Below are 22,144 nucleotides of genomic sequence, written 5' to 3'. Positions count from 1 at the left end.
AGCACTCCGTTTACTACACGAAGAACCTGTTCTTTATGTTTATTGTCCCAGGTAATTCTGATAAAAATCCCATGTGAAAACAGAATCCCTATTTTCAGATGAGGATTGGAAACCCAGAAATGTTGAAAATGAGTTCAAGGTTAGAGGTCTGGAAGGAAGCAGACAGTGATAGAAACCACATTTTCTGATTCTCCCTCGTGGTCATTCCCCCACCACATCCCTATTTTCCCAGGCAACTTCCCTGTTTCTTAGCACCATTGCCAGTGGAGTGACCCAGCTGCCTGGTTGAAGGTCTTCAGGCAGCTCAGCCCAAAACTGTCGCAATTAGTTCAGGTTTGCCCTTTCCTTAGCCAGACTTTTGTGATGAATGCTGCTCAGAAACAGCACCATTTGTCCATGACAGACAGGATGCATCAAGGAAGCACTTCCACTGCTATGTTTCTAAACTCAACATTTTATTCATCTCATTCTTTTGAGGAAGGCAGACTTGCCTCTTGATTGCACTTCCAGAATAATGACTGGTTGTCAACACAGATTCCTTGGCCAAAAACAAAAGTATTCACAGAGAGAGTATGGATAGGTTAGGATAAAACAGACCTGACTCAGTTCCTTTCTCCCTTGGCCTTGTTTCTCTCTCCTGGTTTATGTCCTTTGTGTATTTTAACTCAACCCTTACTTTGCACACACTTTGACACAAGGGCCTTCATCAGGTACTCAAATGCATCAGTTCTTTAGGTTTTTCATTCATTTCCTTGCTTCTAGAATATGGTTCTTCCCACAGTTCACTTGGCTAGTACCTACTTTTTCTTCTCATTTCAGTACAGGTACTGTTTCCTCAGAAAGAATTTATTGGTGAACCTCCCTCATTCTAAATCAATCATTCCTTATTTATATCACTTGGTGCACTTGTTGTAGTGTATTCTCGAGTACATTATCCATTCTCTGCCAAAAAGAGAAAGAGCTCCAGGAAGGCAAAAGCCATGTTGGCTGGGTTCACTCCTGTCCTTGGAATGGCCTGGTCTTAGTCACTGTTCTGATCACTGAAATACGATACCCAACACCCACAACTTAAAAGAGGAAAAATTTATTTTGGTTCATGGTTTGTAGTAGTTTCAGTCTGTGTCAGCTGAGTCCAAAGCAGGGCAGCATGGCAGAGGGGCCGGGCGGAGGAGAGGTGCTGAGTTCATGGCAGTCAGGAAGCAGAGACAGGGTGAAGGGAGGGAAACAGATCCTTCCAGGCCACGCCCCCAGTGATCCACCCCCTCCTACCAGGCTCCACCTCCTCTCATCCCATTTTGGTATAAAGATGTCAGTGCTCTAATCCACTAATGAGCACAGCATCTCCATGATCCAGTCACCATCCAAACGCCCCACTTATGGGTGCATGAGGCTTTGGAGGACAATTTAGATCTGAACCATAACAAGCCTTACAAAAACTCATGTTGGAGTTTACTCATGCTGAAGGTGAATACCCGCCAGTAGGTATTCAGAGGGTAGAAATTTAATCTGACTGGGGTATTTGGATTGGGACCTTTAGACAAGGTTAAATGAGGCCACAAATGTGGGGCCCTAATCCAGTGGGGCAGTGGCTTTATAAGAAAAGCATCCAGGGAGCTCAGTCATTCTCATCCTATGATTTTCTGCCCTTCTCTCACTAGCAAGAAAAACCTCATCAGATGCACCCTCCTGATTTTGAACTATCCAGTCTTCAAATCCATGAGCCAAATAAACCTCTTTCCTTTTTAAGTTAATCTGTCTATGGAATTCAGTTGTAGAGACAAGAAACTAAAATATTCTCCAGATGTGAGGACCACAACCACCCTCAAAAAGATTTCTAAAAGAATGATTAAAGAGCATTGGTTAAATTATTGAACCTCTTTGAGGTTTATATCCTATCTGTACAACAAAGGTATTAACTCCAACCTCACAAAGTTATTGTTGGAATGAAATGAAGTGAAGTGAAGCTTAATAGCTGAGTACAATAACTGCACAGGAGTTAGTGCTCCACAAACATTATTAAAACCCAGAGCATTTTAAATCTTAATTTTAACTGAATTACTTTCTGTGTGGCCTGGGATAAGTAGGGTGCCTCTTTGAGCCTCTATATTTCCTGAATTATGAAGTTATACTCTAGGCATACATCCAAACAGCAGCAATTTCATAATCTTTCTTTTGCCCGAGATTTTATGTAGAAAAATAAAATATGATCCAATACTTTCAAACATGTAAGAACATACTTGGCCAGGAAGGTTGAGAGAGAGAGTTTCTGCCCTACTTACTGAACAGTGATATTGATAGGAACCAGAAGGTGTTGCTTAAGAGTTGTGCAAGGGTCAGTTTCTAACAACTTCAGATTCTTTTATCCCTGGTGAGGTTTCTCCTATATATGTTCTTCACATTTGGAGAATTTTTATATGAGTATTTGTTTCTACCACTGATTCCTGATAGGATGTTCCTTTCTCACTCACTTCCAGGAATCTTCTATAGCATGTGCTTACAAACAGCAGTTATTTCAACCCGAGTTAGGGGTAACCTACACATATGTTCCTGTAATAGAACACAGCTACTGGTGAATGTACAATCCAGTTGACTGATGAAACTAAATGCATCTTCATTCATGGTGGAGAGAGCTAAATAAAGAAGCATAAGATGTGCATTGCACCGTATCATGACTTTCTCACATTTCTTCTCTGGTTGTTATTTCTGATGTCCAGGGACTGCTTAGCTTCGTGCTGTAGCCCATCACATGCAGGGAGCTGACTGTTGCCACACTAGTCCTGGGGGTCTTCACAGAAAAGGCAATTGGGGTCCTGGTCGGCTGGGGACTCCATCTGAATGGTGAGGGAGTGCACGGTGAGACTGTTGCTGAGGGCTCTGGCCACCCCTCTCCGAACAATGTGGCTGTCCCAGCCGGCCACTGTTGGTAAAGAACCACGAAGGGATTAGCATGGATCTCCTACAATGGCACAGTGAGGGCCTTAGGTTCAAGTGCTCTGTCTTGGGTCTGGTGGGATGGGAAGAGGCAGAGTTCTCAGAAGCCACTTTGCTTGGACAGTCAGCTTGGTCACACAGACAAGGTTGGGGGGGCATCGCTATAGGAGCTCTGCCTGGCTACCACTAGCTTTAGATCCCTGCACTCCTAGGAGCTGTGTATGGAAGGAGAAAAAAGCCTGAGAAATACCTGAGACACAATGAATGTTTCATGCACAGCCCAGCTCACCAGCCCTCGGGATCTCTGGGTTGCAGCCCTTGGATTTAATTAGAATTTATATCAAGGCAAGTGACAGGGACCAGGAAGCATTTAGAGCTCCCGGCAGACCTTTGTTAGAGCCACAACCCTCTCTGCCATCTTTTTTTCTGTCTCAAGTGGTATCAGGAGGCTGTACAGTCCCCTCCACAGTGACCTGATTGTTTATTATATTCTCGCCTTTGTGAAGAAATATTGGGGTACAGAATCCTGCCAGTTCCCTGAAGCCCAACCTGAGCCCCTCAGAGAAGAGGATGCCTGAGAAAGCTCAGCTCTCAAATGACTGTGGCTGAGGTCCCCATCCCCTGCCTCAGAGTAACTCTTTGAGTCACTTTTAAGCAGCCTAACAGATCATCCTCGGCTTTTGCTCTCTCTAGAGGCAGTGAAAGACCTCCCACTTCATATATCTCCCAGTGCTAGGACATGTCAGAAACAAAATCACATTCCACTAGGAAAAAGTAGCTGTAGTAAAAACCCAATATCTTAAAAATCATTTCACGTGATCACAGAATTCTTCATCATCCAGCAGAGAGCCTATCGTAATTCCTACAGGCACATCTGTTAGCTTGCTACAAGCTATCGGTGGATCTGTGTCTCCTTCCTCTTTCTATCGTCCAGTGTCAGGCAAAATGTGCTACACACAAGAAATAATCAAAATTTCTTGTTTAATTCATTTCTACAATTGTGACTGATAGGGCACCACGCCCAAAGCATGCAGAGCCTGAGGCCTTAAATTGGGGGGGGCATGTACTCTATACTGTGTCTCCCCTTTCTTCTTCTTCCCTCCATAGTCACCTTCAAGGATGTCATCCGTATCCCTGTTGCTATGACAATACCGATAAGCAGGTTGGTTTTCCAAGGCCCTTGGCAGTGCAAAACACTTTACAGTTGTTTTGATGGGCACTAGACACTAACAGAGGCTCGACAAAGAGAAGCATAATTACGGGCTTTACAGGACTCGGACTGAATATTGTGCGGGGCGTTTACAGAGCTCCCTGACCTGTAGCAACGTGCACTGAGAGAATCACTTGGTGCATTGTCAGAGACCAGATGTGCAGGCTGAGCACAGAAGCCATGCCGTTGACTGCTAAGATGAGCTCTCTCACACTGTTGTAATGCAGGCCCTTGGGTGCCCCTGACGCAGGAAGGAATGGGAGGCTGCAGTTATTCAGCTGGAGCCAATCTTTGTCAAAGGATTTCCATCAGTCAAAAATTCTCACACAGAATAGTTTCAGAACTGACTGTGCAGTAGCCAACAGCAGCACTCAGTCCTACTTTTTAGGGTATATTAGTAAACTAATGGTGCTTTCCTAATTGTCTTCACATACACTCTGAAAGCAAAATGAAACAGCAGGGATTTGGTACCAATAAATCCCAGGTTAGCGTTCTGTATTCTCCTCCAGTGATTCTGAATTTGCCCAAACTGTGAAACTTCTCTGATGTTCAGCATATTTGTAGTAAAATAAGAGGGACAGGAACAACATGTAGAACACAGAATTGTTTAGAGGAGCAACTCACAAGGTATTTGTTCTTTTAAAATTATGATGGGATACAAATGTTGACGATCCAACAGGTCACTTAACGAGCTGTGTTAATAGGTGACCCTGACATTGTAAGGCCATTTCATTATTCGGTTTGTAAATTTTCTGTCATTTTAGCTACATTAGTCAGCATTCAGTGTCTGAGCTGCAAAACTGAACAGTGTGGCTACCATGCTTTTTTCTACAGGAACACTGCGGGTTGTGCGAGAATAGGGTCTGATGACTAAAGTGTTCCTGGGGGCTGAAGGAAGTAGGTGTCTCCAGCCTGGAGAAGAGAAGGCTAAAGGATGGGTGCTCATTCTTTTCAAAGTTGCATGGTTTGCCACATAGAAGATGGGAGAATGTGAATGTAGAAGGACAGTGGCTCTGGCTAGTTCCAGAGGGAAAAGCTGAAAGAGTAAAACCAAAACCCGCTTAGTATAAGAGCTCACACTGCACTAACATTGATGAATTGCCTAAACAACTCTACCTTGCGTGTTCTCAAGGCTGGTTACGTGTACAACACAGCGAAGCTGTCCAGACCCCAGACAATTAAATCTAGATCTCTGGCTGTGGAAGGCGTGGGCATAGGTACTTTTTAAATACAATGATTGCAATGCACATCTAGAGCCAAGATCCACTTACACAAAGAAATAAGGAAACCTTAACCCTCATTTTTCAGTGTTTAAGAAATTTAACTCATTGGATTTACTTCTTGCCTAAGGATGACTTAAGAGATTATATAGTTAAAGTTCAGCTTCGCTTCACTAAACAAAGAGCTGGCCAATATAATTTTTTACTTTATGAGAAGCAAAGAGCGCAGGGTACTAGGAGCAGATTAAAGGAATCTGATTGTCTCACATTAATCATAGGTTGAATATAAAGTCCTGAATAAAATTGTTATATTTTAACAATAATAGTAATAACACATCTCTATTGATGTTCCACTATGTGTAAAGTTTGCGCTAAACATTTAATTTGTAGTACTTAATTCATTAAATAGCCCTAAGAACTATATGGGCTCATCAATAAAATATAGTATATCACCATCAGATTATAAAAGAATCATAATTTGATTATAGCCAATGGAAACAAGGATGTTAGGAAATGAACATTCAAACACACTACTAGGGGAAAAGAAACCAGCATGTTATCTTTGGTAGAAATGGCAATATCTATCTAAATTTTATAATGCACACAATTTTTGAAATTCGATACAGTGGTTAGGAACTACTCCATAGATATACGGGTATTAAATACATATGTGCAATTGTGTATATATGTAAATGTAATATACATACACAATTACACTATTTGTCATGTCCATAATAAGCAAGTGCATCCATACACAGTGGAGCAATTGGGACCAGGACGAGGAGTGTGATGTATTTAAATATGTGGTTGGATGAACCAAGTTATAAATAAGAAGATGCAGGACTAGGTATCAATGTGTACTTCCATTTTATAAAGAAGACACAAATGCACATATATTACACATTTATAAATGTATAAATATTTTTGGAAAAATTGTGTCATCTCATTAGTGGACATAATCCTGAAGAATGGGACCGAAAATTCAGAGGTGGTCATATAGGAGAATTTTATATTAGTTCATACTTTACAGCATTATTTATAAAATGTCATGTAAGAATTATTTCATACTAACATAATTTAAAAATTATCTTCCAGAAAAGAGTTACCTGCTAGTTCAATAATTAGCTAGCCCAGTCTCTGTAGTTTTTCTTCAATATATGAAGAAGCATAATTGTTAGGGAAGAGCTACAGGTAAAGTGGGATATAGTCATCTCAAACTGTACACCAACTTTCTCTTGTTGCTCTTTAAATTGATAATTTCCATAAGAGCACCAACAGCTGCACCTTAGCCCTTGGACTTCAGAAAAGAAAATGGATACACTGGTGACTTGACAGAACCAGACTTATGTTCACAGCTGGAAATCTTGCTTGTTACTCATTTTGGGAAGTGGATAGTGCATGTCATCTATCAATAATTATAGTGGCCACCAAGAACAAATCCTGAAATGTGTACTCAGTCAAGTCACCAAAAGAGACTGTACTCTAGGCTGTGTATCACATGGTCAAATACTCTTGACGGAGAACAGTTGAGGCACTATTGAATGTTTTCTATCATCTGGAAGCATGATGATGTAATGGTTTTGACTGATATTCCCAGAGTCACCATGTAGGGAATCCCTTAAGTGATAGGAAAAGATTAGTCCAGTGGTTCTCAAAGTGTGGTCCCTGGACCAGCAGCAGCAGCAGCAGCAGCAGAATCTTACTTGAAATTCAAATTCTCTTCCCTACAATAACCTGTTGACTCAGGAACTGCGGGGCTTGGCCCAGCAATCTGTGTTTTAGCAAATGCTTCAAGTGATTCTGACATCTCCAAAGTTTGGAAACTGCTGGCTTAGGCCAACAAGGGTTTTAGGCAAGTTTTTCATAATATCTGTTTTCCTGATACATAGAATAGAAAATGCAATATTTGTGTTAATTGCAAATGGACAATAGAATGACAAAGGGTCACCTTGAAAATATAGTCAAGTGCCTATGTCTCTGATCCACTTCAATGCAGGTTAAGCATCTCAGTCCAAAAATACAAAATTTTAATGGCTTCAAACCCAAAACCCTTTTGAGTGCCAACATGATCCAAAACAAAATCCAAAGTCTGAAATGTTCCAAAATTGGGAATTTCTTGATATGAGGATTGATGTGTAGTTTGATGACCAACTCTACAGCTACTTTTATATTTCCTATGTTCTGGTCAACTAAAAGAGCTAGCTGAGAAGTGGCATTTCCTGAGTTTCAATCATGTTCCATACATTATGCTGCCTATCTGATCTAATCTTCTCAACAGCACAGCAAGGCGGATACAGTATTCCTAGATTTCAGTTGAGAAAGCTGAAGTTCAGAGGAGTTAAGTGTCTGTCTAAGGCTAAGGTCCCACAGCTAGAAATTTGCACGACTAAAATTTGAAGTGCGGTTTGTCTGAAACAAAGACCTTGATTTTACAACCACACAGTACGTGTCTTGGAGTTAATTTTGCTGTAAAGATGTGTCCCAGAAAGAGCAGGGAAACCAGCGGTTCCTCAGCTACTCTATGCCAAGTGAAAAGAAAATTACCAAACTGAATAATGGGGAGAGAAGACGCAACCCAACTTTGGATATAAGAAAGAATTCCTTGACAATGAGAGCTATTCCTGTCATCTATTCCTGATTAATTGGAAAACTCAGAGTCAAACAAGCCAGAGGAACTGTCGGGGCTGGACTCTGGTTGTAGGGAACAAGGTTAATAAGCATGAGATCCTATTTTGGATTAAGAGTGAGCCCAAAAGCACCCCTTCTTCCCTGAGCCTCTGTGGCCTTCAGCCCCTATTCCCTGGCCATGTTAAAATCCCCACACTGCTTCTTGGTAGTGCTAAAAGTTCTATTTCTGTGTAATTATCTAAATAGTCTTTCTCCCATGAGGGCAGAGAGAGTCTCTATTTGTTCCTCTCAGTAACTCTAGCTTTAAGAATACCAGCTAACAGTCAGAGCTCAGCCAGCACTTGCTGGGAAAACAGGTAAAGGTCACCCTGATGTTCTTGTACTATCAGCCACAATTAGGCTCAACTGTTCAACTATCATGCTGCTTGGGAGATAGGTTTTTACTGTCTTTGTTAGGGCTTTTCCAGGGATATTCAGGAGTGCATTTGCCTTTGTGCAGTCTCACCCCCATGTTACAGCTATTGTTTGTACTTGCTGGTTTGTACAGTGGATATCATTTAACAATTGGATATCATTTACCATTTGCTAGTGGTACAAAATAGAAACCACACCTATTTATTTGTTGCCATGTAAGTAGAAATCAAATATTTGCCATCATAAAAATTCCTTATCAGTTTAAAACTTCCGTATAATACAGATTTACAGTGAGCCTGCTTTTCAGCCATCCCCTTTTGTGGTTACAGAAAAAAAAAAATTAATCCCAGGAATAATACTGAAAATCTCTCCTACCTTCCATGAGTAAGATGGTAAAGTCCTTTATACTGTCATAGTGCTGCCCAAAACCAGGATGGAAAAGACAAACGTGCAGATTGGGTCCGCAATTTTGTAGTCTGGCTGGAAAACACAGCACCTTTGTTCAATCGAAAATTCATACTTCCCTTGAGGAAATCACGAGTAAGAAGATAAATAAACCTCTGTGTTTCCATCCTTTTCTGTTATCCCTTACTCTCCTGATATTTGGCTTCCAAATGAAAGAGATTGTCAAGAGGTCCTTCCTGCAGACTCAGTTTTTCTTTGTATAATATTAATTACCTAAATAAAGACTAAAGAACAGAAGACTAGTGGAGTCATTCACCCCATAACTTCAGAACTAAGATGGGAAGTATTGTTAAGTGTTCCCTCAAAAGGCCTGATTTAACTTCTCTCAAATTAGTAAAAGTACAGAAGGTGTAAGGAAACTATGCACAAAGATGCCTACATGATAAGGTGATATTTCCACCTTAATTATGATGAGGAGCAGAAAGGTATCATTTATTCAGAGCTTCCACCTGTCCAATTTTCAGTCCACCCTTGGTCTTGGCCGACTGGGATTGGTTTATTTCTTTCCCTCTCCAGTATGACACATGCTCAATACAGGCATCTGTCATGCTTTCCTAAAGGTTTAAAACAAGATGTCATTCTTGCTCCACCCCTCTACTGGAACTGCTAGTTTCAGGGTGAAATACATACCTTTCTGCCCTTGCTGAAGTTCAATGCCATGGAAAAGTCCATGCCGCACTTCCCCTGAGAAACTCAGCATTCAACCTAGACTTTGTAAGGGACACTAACTTGCCACTAGTGCTTAAATTTTCAAGTATTTTTGCCTTAAACTTGAAGCTTTCAGTGAGCATTTTGCTCAGCTGTATTCATATGTGTCACTGTAATTTTTACTTGCTTGCTTCCACACTTGAGGAAAAATAGTGAAAATAAGTCCCTATGATTTGAACAATCATGATGCAAAAAGACAGATCTAAATACTCTTCTCTTTCTGTGCCTCCCCTCAGTCTAGCTCTGTTAGGTCTAAGTACCTCTGGCTTGTGGCGAATACAGACTAGACAGTGAAAAGAGATATTCTACCCTCCCCCAACCAAGAGCAGGTCAGTTGCAAGACTCTAGCTAGGTCAGTTGGACTTTCTGTCCCAGAAACATGAATCTTCAGCAATGATAAGAACAGGGAAAGAAATGGTGGAGTGACATTTATTTCAGCATGGTGCCCAGGACAGAAATTGGTTTCTGAAAACTGGATACCAAAGTTCCTCCTTATTTCTAATTTAATTTCTGTCCTGAAGTACATTCAATAAATTTCAGCCAATAAGTGTGTTTTTTGCTTAAGTGAGGCAGAGATCTTTCCTGTTGTTTATGGTGTAAAAACCCTAAGGTATTCTCCATTGCATTGCTGTCTATCTTAACACCACAACAAAGCAGCTATTTTCTTGAAAGACTGGCAGCCTAATAGTTACACATCTCTTAGGAATTTGGGAAAGACTAAGATTTCAAACTTTGAGTGTCTTTTAGTCTTGCAAAGTAATTTGTGTAGGTAAACATAGGCTGGTATATTGATAATGTGGAGGGCCTGCTTCTGTACTACCTAATCAATATAACCATGATGATGCTGGGAACATTTAATCCACTCACCTTAAAGTGGATGATAAGGGCGTTGATTAGCACACTGACGCTCTGGAACACATCACCAAGGGTGTGCACAAAAGCTGCTCTGACACTGGCATTAGCTTGCACTTCCTTGTGATTATAGCCAAGGCATCCCTGATGCAAAAGCACACTTATTCTGAAAGAGAGAGCAATGCTTTTGCACACACAAGATTAACCCTTAAGAACCTACATAGCACAATGAAGAAGTTGGCAAAGGCACAAGGTATCCAAAAGGAAAGGTAGTTAAAATATTTATGCTTTAAAAATGTGCTCTTTTGGACTAATTGTGAACAGAAGTGTATCCTAGAATTTAAAAATTTTCCCACAGGACAAACTATAAAACTTCACCGCAGTTCTCTCATTCATCCACCTACCGCTATTCTATGTCACACGAAAGTTGGGAAAATATAATTTCTCTGATGAAAATCAAGCATTTGATAATAAAGAGGCAATATCATTCATCTGCTAAATACTAGGCACTCTGTTAGACTTAATGCCAAGCTTTGGTAGAATTTGACTAAGTATACTGGTTCCAAATGTAAAAAGCAGCAGACAGGAACAAAATAAAATAAGAAGTGGTGAATTTCATCATCAATGGGGTTTAAAATCTTTTATTTTACTTAATTTTGTTAATTTCCATGAGTATTTGAAATGGGAATAACTTGCTAGTGGCCAGTGATAGGAGTAATATGCCTACTAGGTGTAGTTAATGTCTCCACAAACAGAGTACACTGATGTACTGTCAAAGTCCGTGTGTGTATACATGGACATGTGCGCCATATTGCAAAGTGTGGCATCTCTTGTCACAGTGATATAGTGGAAGGCACTGAAAATGATGCACCCGATTTTTATTTCTCCATTGCTTAAAGAGGTAGTAGAATGAAGGTAAAATGAGAGCTGCTTCATGGATGGATAACAAACAGCATTTTACCTAGGAACCTTCTCTGAACATTTGGGAACAAGAACTTTAAAAAAAAAAAAAACCCTAAGTTTATTGTTTGGGACACCACAACTCAGTCTTTCATACATGAAGTGTTTGATAAATCTCAGGCCTTCTCCACAAAGTGGAATGACCGCTGTCTGCCAAGATTTAAGCAGGCCTGGTGTGGTGGCACACACCTGTAATCCCAGAACTCAGGAGGCTGAGGCAGGAGAATCACTGTAAGTTTGAGGCCCGCCTGGGTGTCAAGTGAGTTCAAGGCCAGCTTGAACTGCATAGTGAAACCCTGTCTCAAGAAGACAAAAAAAAAAAAAAAGATTTAAGCATCACAGAACGCACAATGTGAATGTCAGTGCTTAGGAAGCAATTCACTCTTAACTATGAGTTTCCATTCAAGGTTCTCTAGGCAGCTACTATGACTGGCAGGAAACAGGTTTGTTCATATCTACTGTTTGTGCTCATCACATTGTCATTCACTCTTACGTTGCTCATTCCATTTAAAAAGAGGGAAGTGCAGTTGCGAACTCACATGTCAGGCTCTGTTAAATGCTCAGGCCAAAAAGGTGAGTCATTGTGGCCCCTCTCTGATGAGGACATGATCCCTCTCTCTCTCTCTCTCTCTCTCTCTCTCTCTCTCTCTCTCTCTCTCTCTGTCTGTCTCTGTCTCTGTCTCTCTCTCTTTCAGACACACACACACACACACACACACACACACAGAAGTTTCTAATTACAATATGTCTACTAAGAACTGGTGCTATGGATAGTACCAAGAGAAAAATCGAATGTATTTAGAGAGATACAGTACCTCAGCAAACCTAAAAGGTTATTCTAGAGTTAAATAGCATGAGAAGAGGGAACATTTCAGGCAGAAAAGCTTAGCCTGCAATAGTCTGAAGGCTCAGTCTACAACCTCACCACAGAATCCCTGCATGACTTCTACTGGAACTTTCTGCCCTGGTTTGGGGGCCCCAAGAAATAGACTTATTCCCAAGTTTGAGTTCTGATATCTCTATATTCAGACAACAGAGCATCTAGTATCACTTGAAACCTGTAACCCCAGTTCTTGGGGGAAACATAACGGTCACTCAGCACCTTTATCCATACATAACTGTCAGCTTGCACAGGGAAGCAGCGCTTTTCAATGCCCTTGTCTGTCTAGGAATGGAAAGTACTTGCAATGCTAAGGTCAGTGCTCAAAAGCAGTTGCAGTAAAAAGAACATCTGGATCGTATCTGTTTTGAAAGTCAAATTCCATCGTTAAGGTCCCAGGTTGATGTGGTAGTTGGCTAGGTATATCCTTTGGCTTTGTGTAGCATCAACACAACCCATGTGACTCCCAGGGAATAATTAATATCTTCATTCTTCCTGCTGCTTTGAGGACATACTGTTCTCCTTATGAAAAGATGTTGGTATTGACCCACCAGTTAGCAGGGTATGTGCGCTGGAATGTTTATCTCCTAAAGGTGATAGATTTGCATTGATCTGCCCATACCTTTTCTTCCATTGCTGATAGGAAGTACAGTTTCAAGTTAACTGGTAGGAGATAACACCTAGTCTTTGACGGCAGATCAGACAACATTCTTTTAATTGTTTAGCTGGGAGACTTTGAGCAATAGTTCACAAAGTGAGAGGTGGGAACTGAAGCATCAAAAGGAAGACTCTTTAAATGACCTGAGGGAGTGCTTTCAACCTGCACATGCCCAGATTTGACCTCTGATTCCAGAGACTGCCTTATGCCTCTCTTGTGACCCACTGATTAAAGCACCATTCTTCTATCATGGTCTGCTTCATTCTCATGTAAAAACCTACCTCATAGCATGCAGCAAGCTGTGTCACAAGTAGGCAGACGGTAAGTAGGTGGTGCCAGTCAATTACCTCATTTCAATGGTTGGTAGCAATTGTGTTTCAGATTTTGGTGGTTGTCAGGTTTTGGAATACTTGCATAGACTTTACTAGTTATACATCCCTACTCTGAAAATCCAAACTGTGCAGCAACTACAACTTTGGGTATTACATTGATAGTGAAAATTTTCTGAATTCAGAACATTTCAGATTGGAGATTTTTGGATTAGGGATGTTTAACTTGTATGTGATTTCCTTTTACTGATATGATAAATTACCACCTTAACACAACATAATTTTATTATCTTAGAGTTCTGTAGGTCAGAAGTCTCAAGTAGATTTCTCAGACTGTATTCATTCAGGAGGCTCTGAGAACCCATTTTGTCACCTCCTGCTTCTATGGGCCATGCACATTCTATGGCTCCAGGCCTCTCCCTCCACCCCAGTGCCCGCAGCATGGGATCTTCTCTCCCTCTGACCTCCTGCGTTTTCCTTTCAGCACCCTTGTGGATATGTGGGCCCACCTGGAAAGCCCACAACAGCCTCCCCATGTTAAAATCCTTAATCACACTTGTAAAATTCTTTTTCCTATGGGAAGTTCCCATATTCAGAAGTTCCAAGGACGAGGATGTAGAAACCTTTGGATTGGATAATTATTTTGTGTGCCACATTTAATGGCAAGGTGGATAAATAAGTGAAAAATAGATAGGTGATAGAGAGATAGAGAGAGAGATAGGAATCTTAAGTAAAATTTGTAATAATCAGATTATCAAAAAAGGAGAAAACTGACCCAAATGCATCAATGCCTTGACCTCAAAAGTATATTGTCATGAGCAATGAATTAGTTCATTTTGGAAACAGTGAAACTATATGGCAAGGGACCCCCAATCATCATTTCCAATAAGATTGATTTAAGATTGCCTCAATGAGAGATCAACAGGTGAAAAACAAAAGAGAGCTTAGTTAACACAGTTGAAGAAGAATTGTTGTGTAGTTACAATGATGCAAAAAGATAAAATAGACTATTTAATTCTCTGCTATTCATTCTTTTAAAATGTATAAAACTCATGAACATTTTATGGCAAAATTGCAAAAAGGAATGCTAAAGTAGAAAGGGGACTGAAATAAATGGACTTTAAAATCCCTTCCAACTCAGGTCTCTGGGAACTCCTAACCGCTCATGTAACAAAAACTGAACGGGAAAAGGTCTCACGCTGTATGCAACCATCAGCATGCAGTAGCCAGCGAATTGCCAGGAGCTGATTCTGGGTCTGAGGATCTGCATTTGAATCCCAGCTTTGGACAACTTCACTGGTAATGTCCGTAAACTCACGAAAGCTGTTTCCTAATCTGTGAGGTTCGGTTGTTATAAACTTTATTGTGTATGTCCAAAGATACTACTACCCTAAGCTCTAGCACATTGGAAGCTTTTGAAAGTGGTACCTAGGAGAAGCCAATGTTTTAAAACCCATTAGTGTAGGGTCATCAACACTATTTTCAATCTTAGAAGAATGCATGCACTGTACCATCAGATCTGTACCATCTTCACAAGTAGAGGAATTAAAATTATAATTACTTGTGCAGACAGAGTTGGAGATAAGCCACAGGGCATTCAGTGTGGGGGTGACTTACACAGCACTGGCCAGCACTGCACACCCAGAAACAATGATCATCAAGGTGGCCTGGATCTGGTAGTCAGGGTGCAGCAGGCGCTCACTCACCAGGTACATCAGCACCCCGGTCATCACCCAGATGCAGAGGATAGACAGCAGGGCACCAAGGATCTCTGTAGTTTCAAACACGCAAGGACACCCTGACATGGACCACACCACCCCTCACCTCCTTCTCAGACATGACAATACTCTCTGCTTTCCTCCCCCAAAACACGTGACTGCAGACTAGTTTACACAGTGATGCACGAGGCAAGTGTGAGTGGATTTTAGCACTGAGATGAGGGCCTTGCCTCTCGCATTCATAAAACACCAGCGTTTGAATTCATTATGCTCCATGTTACTAAGTAATTTCAAGCCAGTTTTTAGAACATATTCATTGCTGCCCTCACTGTTTTCCTCAGGGATAGTAATTTAAACAGGTGCTCAAATGGTCAAAACTTATTAGGAGACGAAGTAATGAGACACGACGAGTAAAATATGTTTAGAAACTCTTAATTTCATCATAAAACATTTACGACTTGCCAGTACCAGCTCCTTCAGTGGTACTTGATGAAAACGAGTTCCATTTGCCAACCCGACATACTGTAAACACTGAGGCCGAGCTTGGAGGCTCATCAACGCTCTAACTGCCTTTTAAGAGCAACTGCCAGGGAGAGAAGCATCAGGATGGAGACATTTACATTAATATTTGAAGATAAGATAGTGCTCAATTGGCCCTTGGGGGAAAATACCTTTGCTCAGCGGGAGATCTGTAACACCTCACGCTGATCTTTAACTCTTCCAAAAACCAGGGCAGAAATAGAAATATTTTGTGCATGACTAAGTCAGGCACATTCCATGATGTTCTTATTCCCTTCGAATGAATACCAGTCTCCTCTAAAGCAGAGTAATATAGTGTCAGCCTGTGTGTGGCCATTGTTGCCCAGACTTCAATCACTGGCGTACAACTTTCATGATTCTTCCGTGTCCTCATGACATTGCCTTATTAAACACCTCATCTTTTCTTCACATAAAGTCATTTTTTGCACTTAGCTTCTTCCTTAATAAAGTCTCCATGATATCACAAGCGTGTTGTGCTACTTTATTCTCTAATATGTATTAGGAAGTATAATGAATGCCCATGTGATGCTTAAAAATCACCTGACTATCCAGCTGTGGAACACTGTGTACAGTATGGGAAACGCTGGTCCAATGTGAAGAGTCTGAGTTCAAATGCCAGATACATATGATCTGCCTCTGGTTGGCACAAGAGACTATATACAAGTAACTTATCCTAGTTGAGCCTGATGTGCCTTATCTATAAGAAAGGTATAATAATAGCAATATGTGTAAAATAAGTTGGCATATGCTGTGGGTTGAATTGTGTGCCCCCAAAATTGAATACGTCAGTACCTCATTATTATCACTTTGTTTGGAAATAGGAAATTCGCAGTTGTGACAAGTTAGGATGGGATTATACTAGAATAGAGGGGTCCTTGAATTCTGTCTACCTGCTGGACTTATTCTACAGGAGATTTTCACCCAGACATGCACAGCATGCAAACAACATGAGATTAAAGCAGAGATCTACAAACCAAGAGTCGACAGGCGTTGCCTGCAGACAACTAGGATCTTGGAGACAGGTATGGAACAGATTCTCCCTCATAGACCGCAGAAGGAACTGACCTTCCTGATGCCTTGACCCTGGACCTCTGTGTTCCAAAAGTATGAGACAGGGTCCAGGGAGATAGCTCAGCGGCACAAGCACCTACCTGCCTGGCAAGCAAGAGGTCCTGAGTTCAATTCCTGGTACCAAAAAAATACTGAAACTACAAGACAATAAATTTTTAGTGGAGCTATGTAGTTTGAAGTACTTTGTTAAGGCAACTCTGGGAAATTAATACAACATATAGAAAAACTAAAGAAATATTTATTATTTTCTCAGTCCAGCCAGGCAATTTAAAACTCCCTTTGTAAAAGTTTAAGAGGATTAGACAAGAATTTCTGGCTAGCTAGAAAAGGGATTGGGTTTACAGATACCGATTAATGTGTTTCCTACCCAGACAATCCCAAATAAGGGTATGTAAGTAGAGCATTGTTCACTCTGAACTCATGACTAGAGAGGTATAGGGAGACAGGGCTTAGCAAGATAAAGCTCAAACAGCCAGTGCAGAGATCAAGGCTCTGGTCTAGACATAGGGCAGCAGGAATCAGTAACTAGTTAGACAAAAACGCATGAGGATACTTTGACACATGCTACTATGATTGCTGAGAAATCTATCAGGCGAGGAAGGTTCTCAGGCTGCCAGACCAGTGTGGGGGTGTATCGAGCTCACATTGTCTATTGTGCTGCCATGTAATGTGGTGTCCAACAATCACGTGCCTGTCAAAATGGAAATTAAGTAAAATAAAACATATTGTTCAGTTGTGCTCACCACAAAGTTCTCAACGACCACATTATACTTGTACTGTAAAATATTTTCTGTCACAACAGAAAGTTCTACTGAGCATCCCTGGCCCTCTAGAATGTCAATTTTCATGGATTTCCATGGCCAAAATGACAAAGTACGGCAGCGATCTAAGCTGAGTCCACCCTGTGTTTATAAACAATCCCACCTTTACAAAATAGCTCTGCTCAGTGGTACCAGAAAGGACTGAGTGCATGTACAAATTTATACAGACAAATGATGGTTGTTTGACCAAAGCCAGATGGCTTCCAAGCATAGCTCTGCATGGGACTAAAAGGTTTCCTGGATCACTCCATCATAAATTATGTTTATTGCTGTTCATTGTGTCATCTTTCTCTGAATGCCAAAGGAAGGCAATTCAAAACACCTGCAGTGATAGATTGTTAGTAGGAAATGAGAACTTCCTGGCATTCTGAAGTGAAGACCTGTGGTCCACACTGTCAGTCTCCTATCCGTCGTCTGTGTCCAGCGGCACCTGTCAGTGGAGGCCGCCCCTGTGGCAGACCTTGCTCTGCCCTCGAGTCTCATTGATGTTGATTTTCTTAACCGGTGTGGAAACATGGAACTGTAACTATTGGTTCCCAGGATTTGCACAAAGCATTTAGCTGGACGCTTTTCTGGCTGAGGTGAGGAATGACAGAGGCTGAGGAGTTCTTGTGTGTGCAGAGAGAGAGGCATGAGTTGTACCAATGAACCAAAATAAAAATTTTCCCAGAGACTAAAGCTTTAGCCTGACCCAGGTCACTTCCTAGACAAGAGCTGGCTATTCTTCTTCTCCCAAGAACAAAGAGGAAATCTCCTATTCTGCTCCTCTTCCTCCTCCCTCTCCCCTTCCTTCTTCTCCTTCTTCAGTGTTTTTGTGGATGGTTAACTGACGGTTGATTTGAGCAGGGCTGTCTTAATGCTTTCTGTGTTGCTATAATAGAATATACAGCCTAATTTATAAAGAAATTTATTTCTCATCATTTTGGAGGCTGGAAGGTCCAAGATCAAGTGACCAGCAGCCAGCAGGGGCCTCTGTGCTGCACCATTCCACGGCAGAAGGGCAGGAGAGGAGAGGAGACTGGGCAGTGCTCATTCTTTTAATCAGCGGCATAATAATGGCACAAGCCCATTGATGAGGACAGAGTCCTCATGACCTCATCATCTCTTAAAAATCCCCACCTCTTAATATTGTCACAGTGGCAACTAAATTGGAACATGAGTTCTGGAGGCTGCATTTCAATCATGGAAATGGCCAGATGCGGGCTGGGCGGAAGAACCCCTCTGCGTCTGACTCCCGCACGCTCTGCGTCTTATTTTGCAATATGGCAGCAGCTTGACCTTTATTTCTCTCTTCCAGGGATGCAGAGTAATCTAGTGAATTCTAGCATGGCTGTTCCCCCACACCAAAACCCTGGGGCTGGGGTTGCTGCTAAAACGGTACACGTGTCTCTGCTGTCCCATAGGAGAGGAGCTAGCACCATTAATCTGGCAGCCTGCCAAGTTAATATTAAGAACACACATTCCCACAAATACATTGATTCTATCCTGTGCATCCCACATACCCGCCTAAGGGATTTCTTTTGGATAAGGCTTTGCTGTTTACCTCCCATTTTTCCCCTTGGTTTGTCTCTGAAGAACTACCCCGTCATTGTTGCTTACACAAAGAACTGTACCTGCTCGGTGCCACCCAAATGTCAGCCTTTTGGAGGGGGGCCTTGAGGACATCCACAGGGAAAATAGACTGAGCAGAAAGCTGCTCAGGTCCACTAAGAGATGGGCAGCATCCGTGATGACGGCGAGACTCCCAGCAATGTGCCCACCTATGGGGAGTGAAACACGACACGGGGTAAGGCCAGGATACCTTCACACGCGTGCACGCCAGCCACAGTTGGTGAAGGACCAGCCCCACACAACTGCACCAAAGACAGGATCTTAAAGTTGGTTGAATCCACCTCTTCTTTCCAGTTTGACGAAGGAACTGAGACCCCTGCCCCAAACCAGATAGGATTTGAGCACGTACCAGTGGATTTCAAGGGAGAGACCATGACCGGGAGAAAAAGGTACATGACCCTTAAATGCAGGGCATAAGAATATCTTCTATAAACCACAGCTGCAATGTGACCTGCAGGTGTGATATTATTCATTGTGTGGTTTTACCATAGTCCTGACACTTTCTTTTGCTCTACTGATTTATATTACCCACCTGAGTTCAACAGTGGGGGCCAAAGGGAAAAAGGAAGACACCATCCAACAGGCACGCAGAGTGCAACAACCGTCTGAGGAAGTGCAAAAACAGACCCCCAGCAGCGTGAGTCCTGCTTTGCCTCTCTCTCCTTTTGGCTTGCTCACTTTTCAGCCCTCCAATTCTCCTCCGAAAAGCCCTCCAGCTTCCAGTACCGAAATTAAGGTAAAAGTTTGTCCTTTCTGCCCGGAACAGGGCCTGTGTCTGAGAGCAATAACCTTTATTGCTTTCCCTACATCTTCCCGGCAAAGAGCTTTCGCTGACTGATTCGTCCACCCTGCAGCTGTTTATCGCCCTGTGTGCTACAAAGCAGGTGACTGTCAATCATCAGCGCCTCCATCATCAGACTCACCTTGTCTCGCATAACGATTAAAAAAAATTACACAGATAGCTCATAATTGCAATAATCCCCACAGACCATTGGCTCTAGCTGGAGTTAATAACTGGTTTGTCAAAGTTTAATGGTCTGAAGCAAAGTAGTCTTCAAGCTTGTTACTGAGCTGTCAGTGCAAAAATCGGAATGATTTATTAGCCAAAAGGCAACATTTTGCTAACAAATCAGCTGTCCTTCCAATTATCCTCTAATGTTGCTCTATCTGCCAAACTCGGTCCTGATAATAAAGCTGTGTTAATAATGCATTATTTTTTGCCCGGAGAATGACTACACACGGAAGAGCAGTGTGCTGCCATCTCAGTCATGAATGATGGTGATTCTATGCTCTGTGCTGAACTTGTAGTCTAAGTCAAGGAAATAAAATCTTGCAGGGATTCTTCAGCAGGCTCAGCTCAGTCAAAAGGGGACTGAGAAAAACAACAGCTTGCTTTGGAAGAAGCATGTTAATATAGAGGCCTGGGCCCTGAGAATCATTTTGCAACCATCAAAGCAGCTCATAAGAACCATCCAGAAACTACGGGAGGTTACAGATGAATCCTATCGAGCAAACTGGTTGCAAGAGGTGGTTTGTGGCTACTTTTGTGTTTGTTCCTCAAAGCATAAGGTATATTGACAATTTAATCATCCAGGTGGCACTTACTGAGCCTTTACTGTGACTGGTACCGGGGACAGGGAACATAAAGATCAGCAAAGCACAATCTCTCTCTTAGGTGCTGTCCTGCCTAACACCCACTGCACTGAAGATCCAATAATGAGTTGGAACCAGAAAGCATTGAAAGCCTTGAGGAGCTTTTTACAGACAAGAGGAGCTAGGATTAGCAAGGAGGCAAAAGGCAAGCGCAGGAAGGAAGAAGAACAGGCACAAAGATGCAGAGATGAAAAAACATGGCACCCTTCAGGTTGAATATTGTTCTATGGGCCAAGGGGACCTAGTTATGATTTTGAGCCAAAGTTGTGACATGTTCACGTTTGTATTTGAGATCAGCCTTTACCAGGAATATGTAGGATGACCTGGAGCGGGGAGAAGCTGGAGATTAAAATGCAGTGGCAAGAGCGAAAGGAAATTATGAGAAAGGTATGAACAAAGGAGGGCAGTAGCACTTGTGCTTCTGAAGTACTTAGCAAGATGTGCAGAACGGTGCACTTGCAAGAGGCAGTAGAGGTACAGAAAGGATTCAGTCCTGGAGACAGACTAGCTACAGCCCCCATGATGAGGTGACCACAGTAGATGACCTCAAACTCAAATAGTTGCTGTTAAGTCCTCATGACATGTTCCATGAGAACAGAGCCATCTGCTCCTCCTCTGATAGCAGAAGCCTGGCATCCCATTACTAGGCTATACCATTGTAAGGTGTAAATTTGCTTTTAAAGAACAATCTCTTGATCTTACAGACAGCATTGTTATACCCTCCCATATTCTACGTTGTGTCAAAAAATTCATCAGGTTATTATCTAACCATCCTGAAGGCAGGAGGTACCACTGACAATAAGCGATCACAGTTTTCACAGCCATGTTTTGACATTTGTTAAGTTTTCAACACCAGGAACCTCAACATATTTGTTGGATGAGCCACTGAGACCCAGGTAATAGAAAACAGTAAATACTCTTGTCAATATGTGGTTAGCACACCACCAGATATCGTTCTCTTAGGAAAGGAAAATTTTTCCACCCTCAGATGCTGTCACCTTCCCCAGCCCACACCCAGCTCTGCATTCCTTCAGCAATCGTGTGTCTGCCCCATCCTTGAGTCACTCTGACCCCGGCCATGCCCAGTATCTTCCAGCACAGACATATGTGAGATTTTACAAGTACGTCTCTCCACCGCTCCTCTACATGAGGTATTTTCTCAAGCAGCATAAACAGTCTCAACGCAGCGGCCCAAAGGCCCATGAAGAGTGGACTCACGATGCTTAGATCCCTTTCTCCTTAGCTCTTCCTCCCCTCTGCTCTGTGGCAGTTATTTCCCCCAACGTAGCTCAGTGGCCTGCCCCTCCCCTGTCTTAAATGTCAGTGACTCACCAAGGTCTAGAGATTCAGTGTGACTCTGCAGCTGGACCTCAACCTTTCTTCACTGCCTCTTAATGACCATTTCGGTCACATCTTCCACTGACCTTAGATAGGCTCTTTCGTTTCCATGTCGTCAATGCCCAAACTTGCTTAAA

General features: G+C 42.1%; 1 protein-coding gene across 1 annotated transcript in view; it reads right to left on the bottom strand.

The window, feature by feature from the left end:
- Positions 1-475: 475 nt before the first annotated feature.
- The window catches only part of Slc30a8 (solute carrier family 30 (zinc transporter), member 8), a 32,025-nt gene continuing 10,356 nt past the window's right edge, over positions 476-22,144 (bottom strand). Inside the window, 8 exon segments of the mRNA XM_013512711.1 lie at positions 476-1,040; positions 2,280-2,917; positions 4,248-4,382; positions 8,779-8,808; positions 8,811-8,883; positions 10,444-10,594; positions 14,873-15,026; positions 19,019-19,165. Coding sequence (XP_013368165.1) covers positions 2,772-2,917; positions 4,248-4,382; positions 8,779-8,808; positions 8,811-8,883; positions 10,444-10,594; positions 14,873-15,026; positions 19,019-19,165 — 836 coding nt within the window. The 3' untranslated portion in view covers positions 476-1,040; positions 2,280-2,771.

The sequence above is a fragment of the Chinchilla lanigera genome, unplaced genomic scaffold, assembly GCF_000276665.1.
Source record: "Chinchilla lanigera isolate Chin_1 unplaced genomic scaffold, ChiLan1.0 scaffold00016, whole genome shotgun sequence".
Lineage (NCBI taxonomy): Eukaryota > Metazoa > Chordata > Mammalia > Rodentia > Chinchillidae > Chinchilla > Chinchilla lanigera.
The sequence above is the reverse complement of the archived record's forward strand: the minus strand, read 5'-3'. Positions and strand labels throughout refer to the sequence as shown.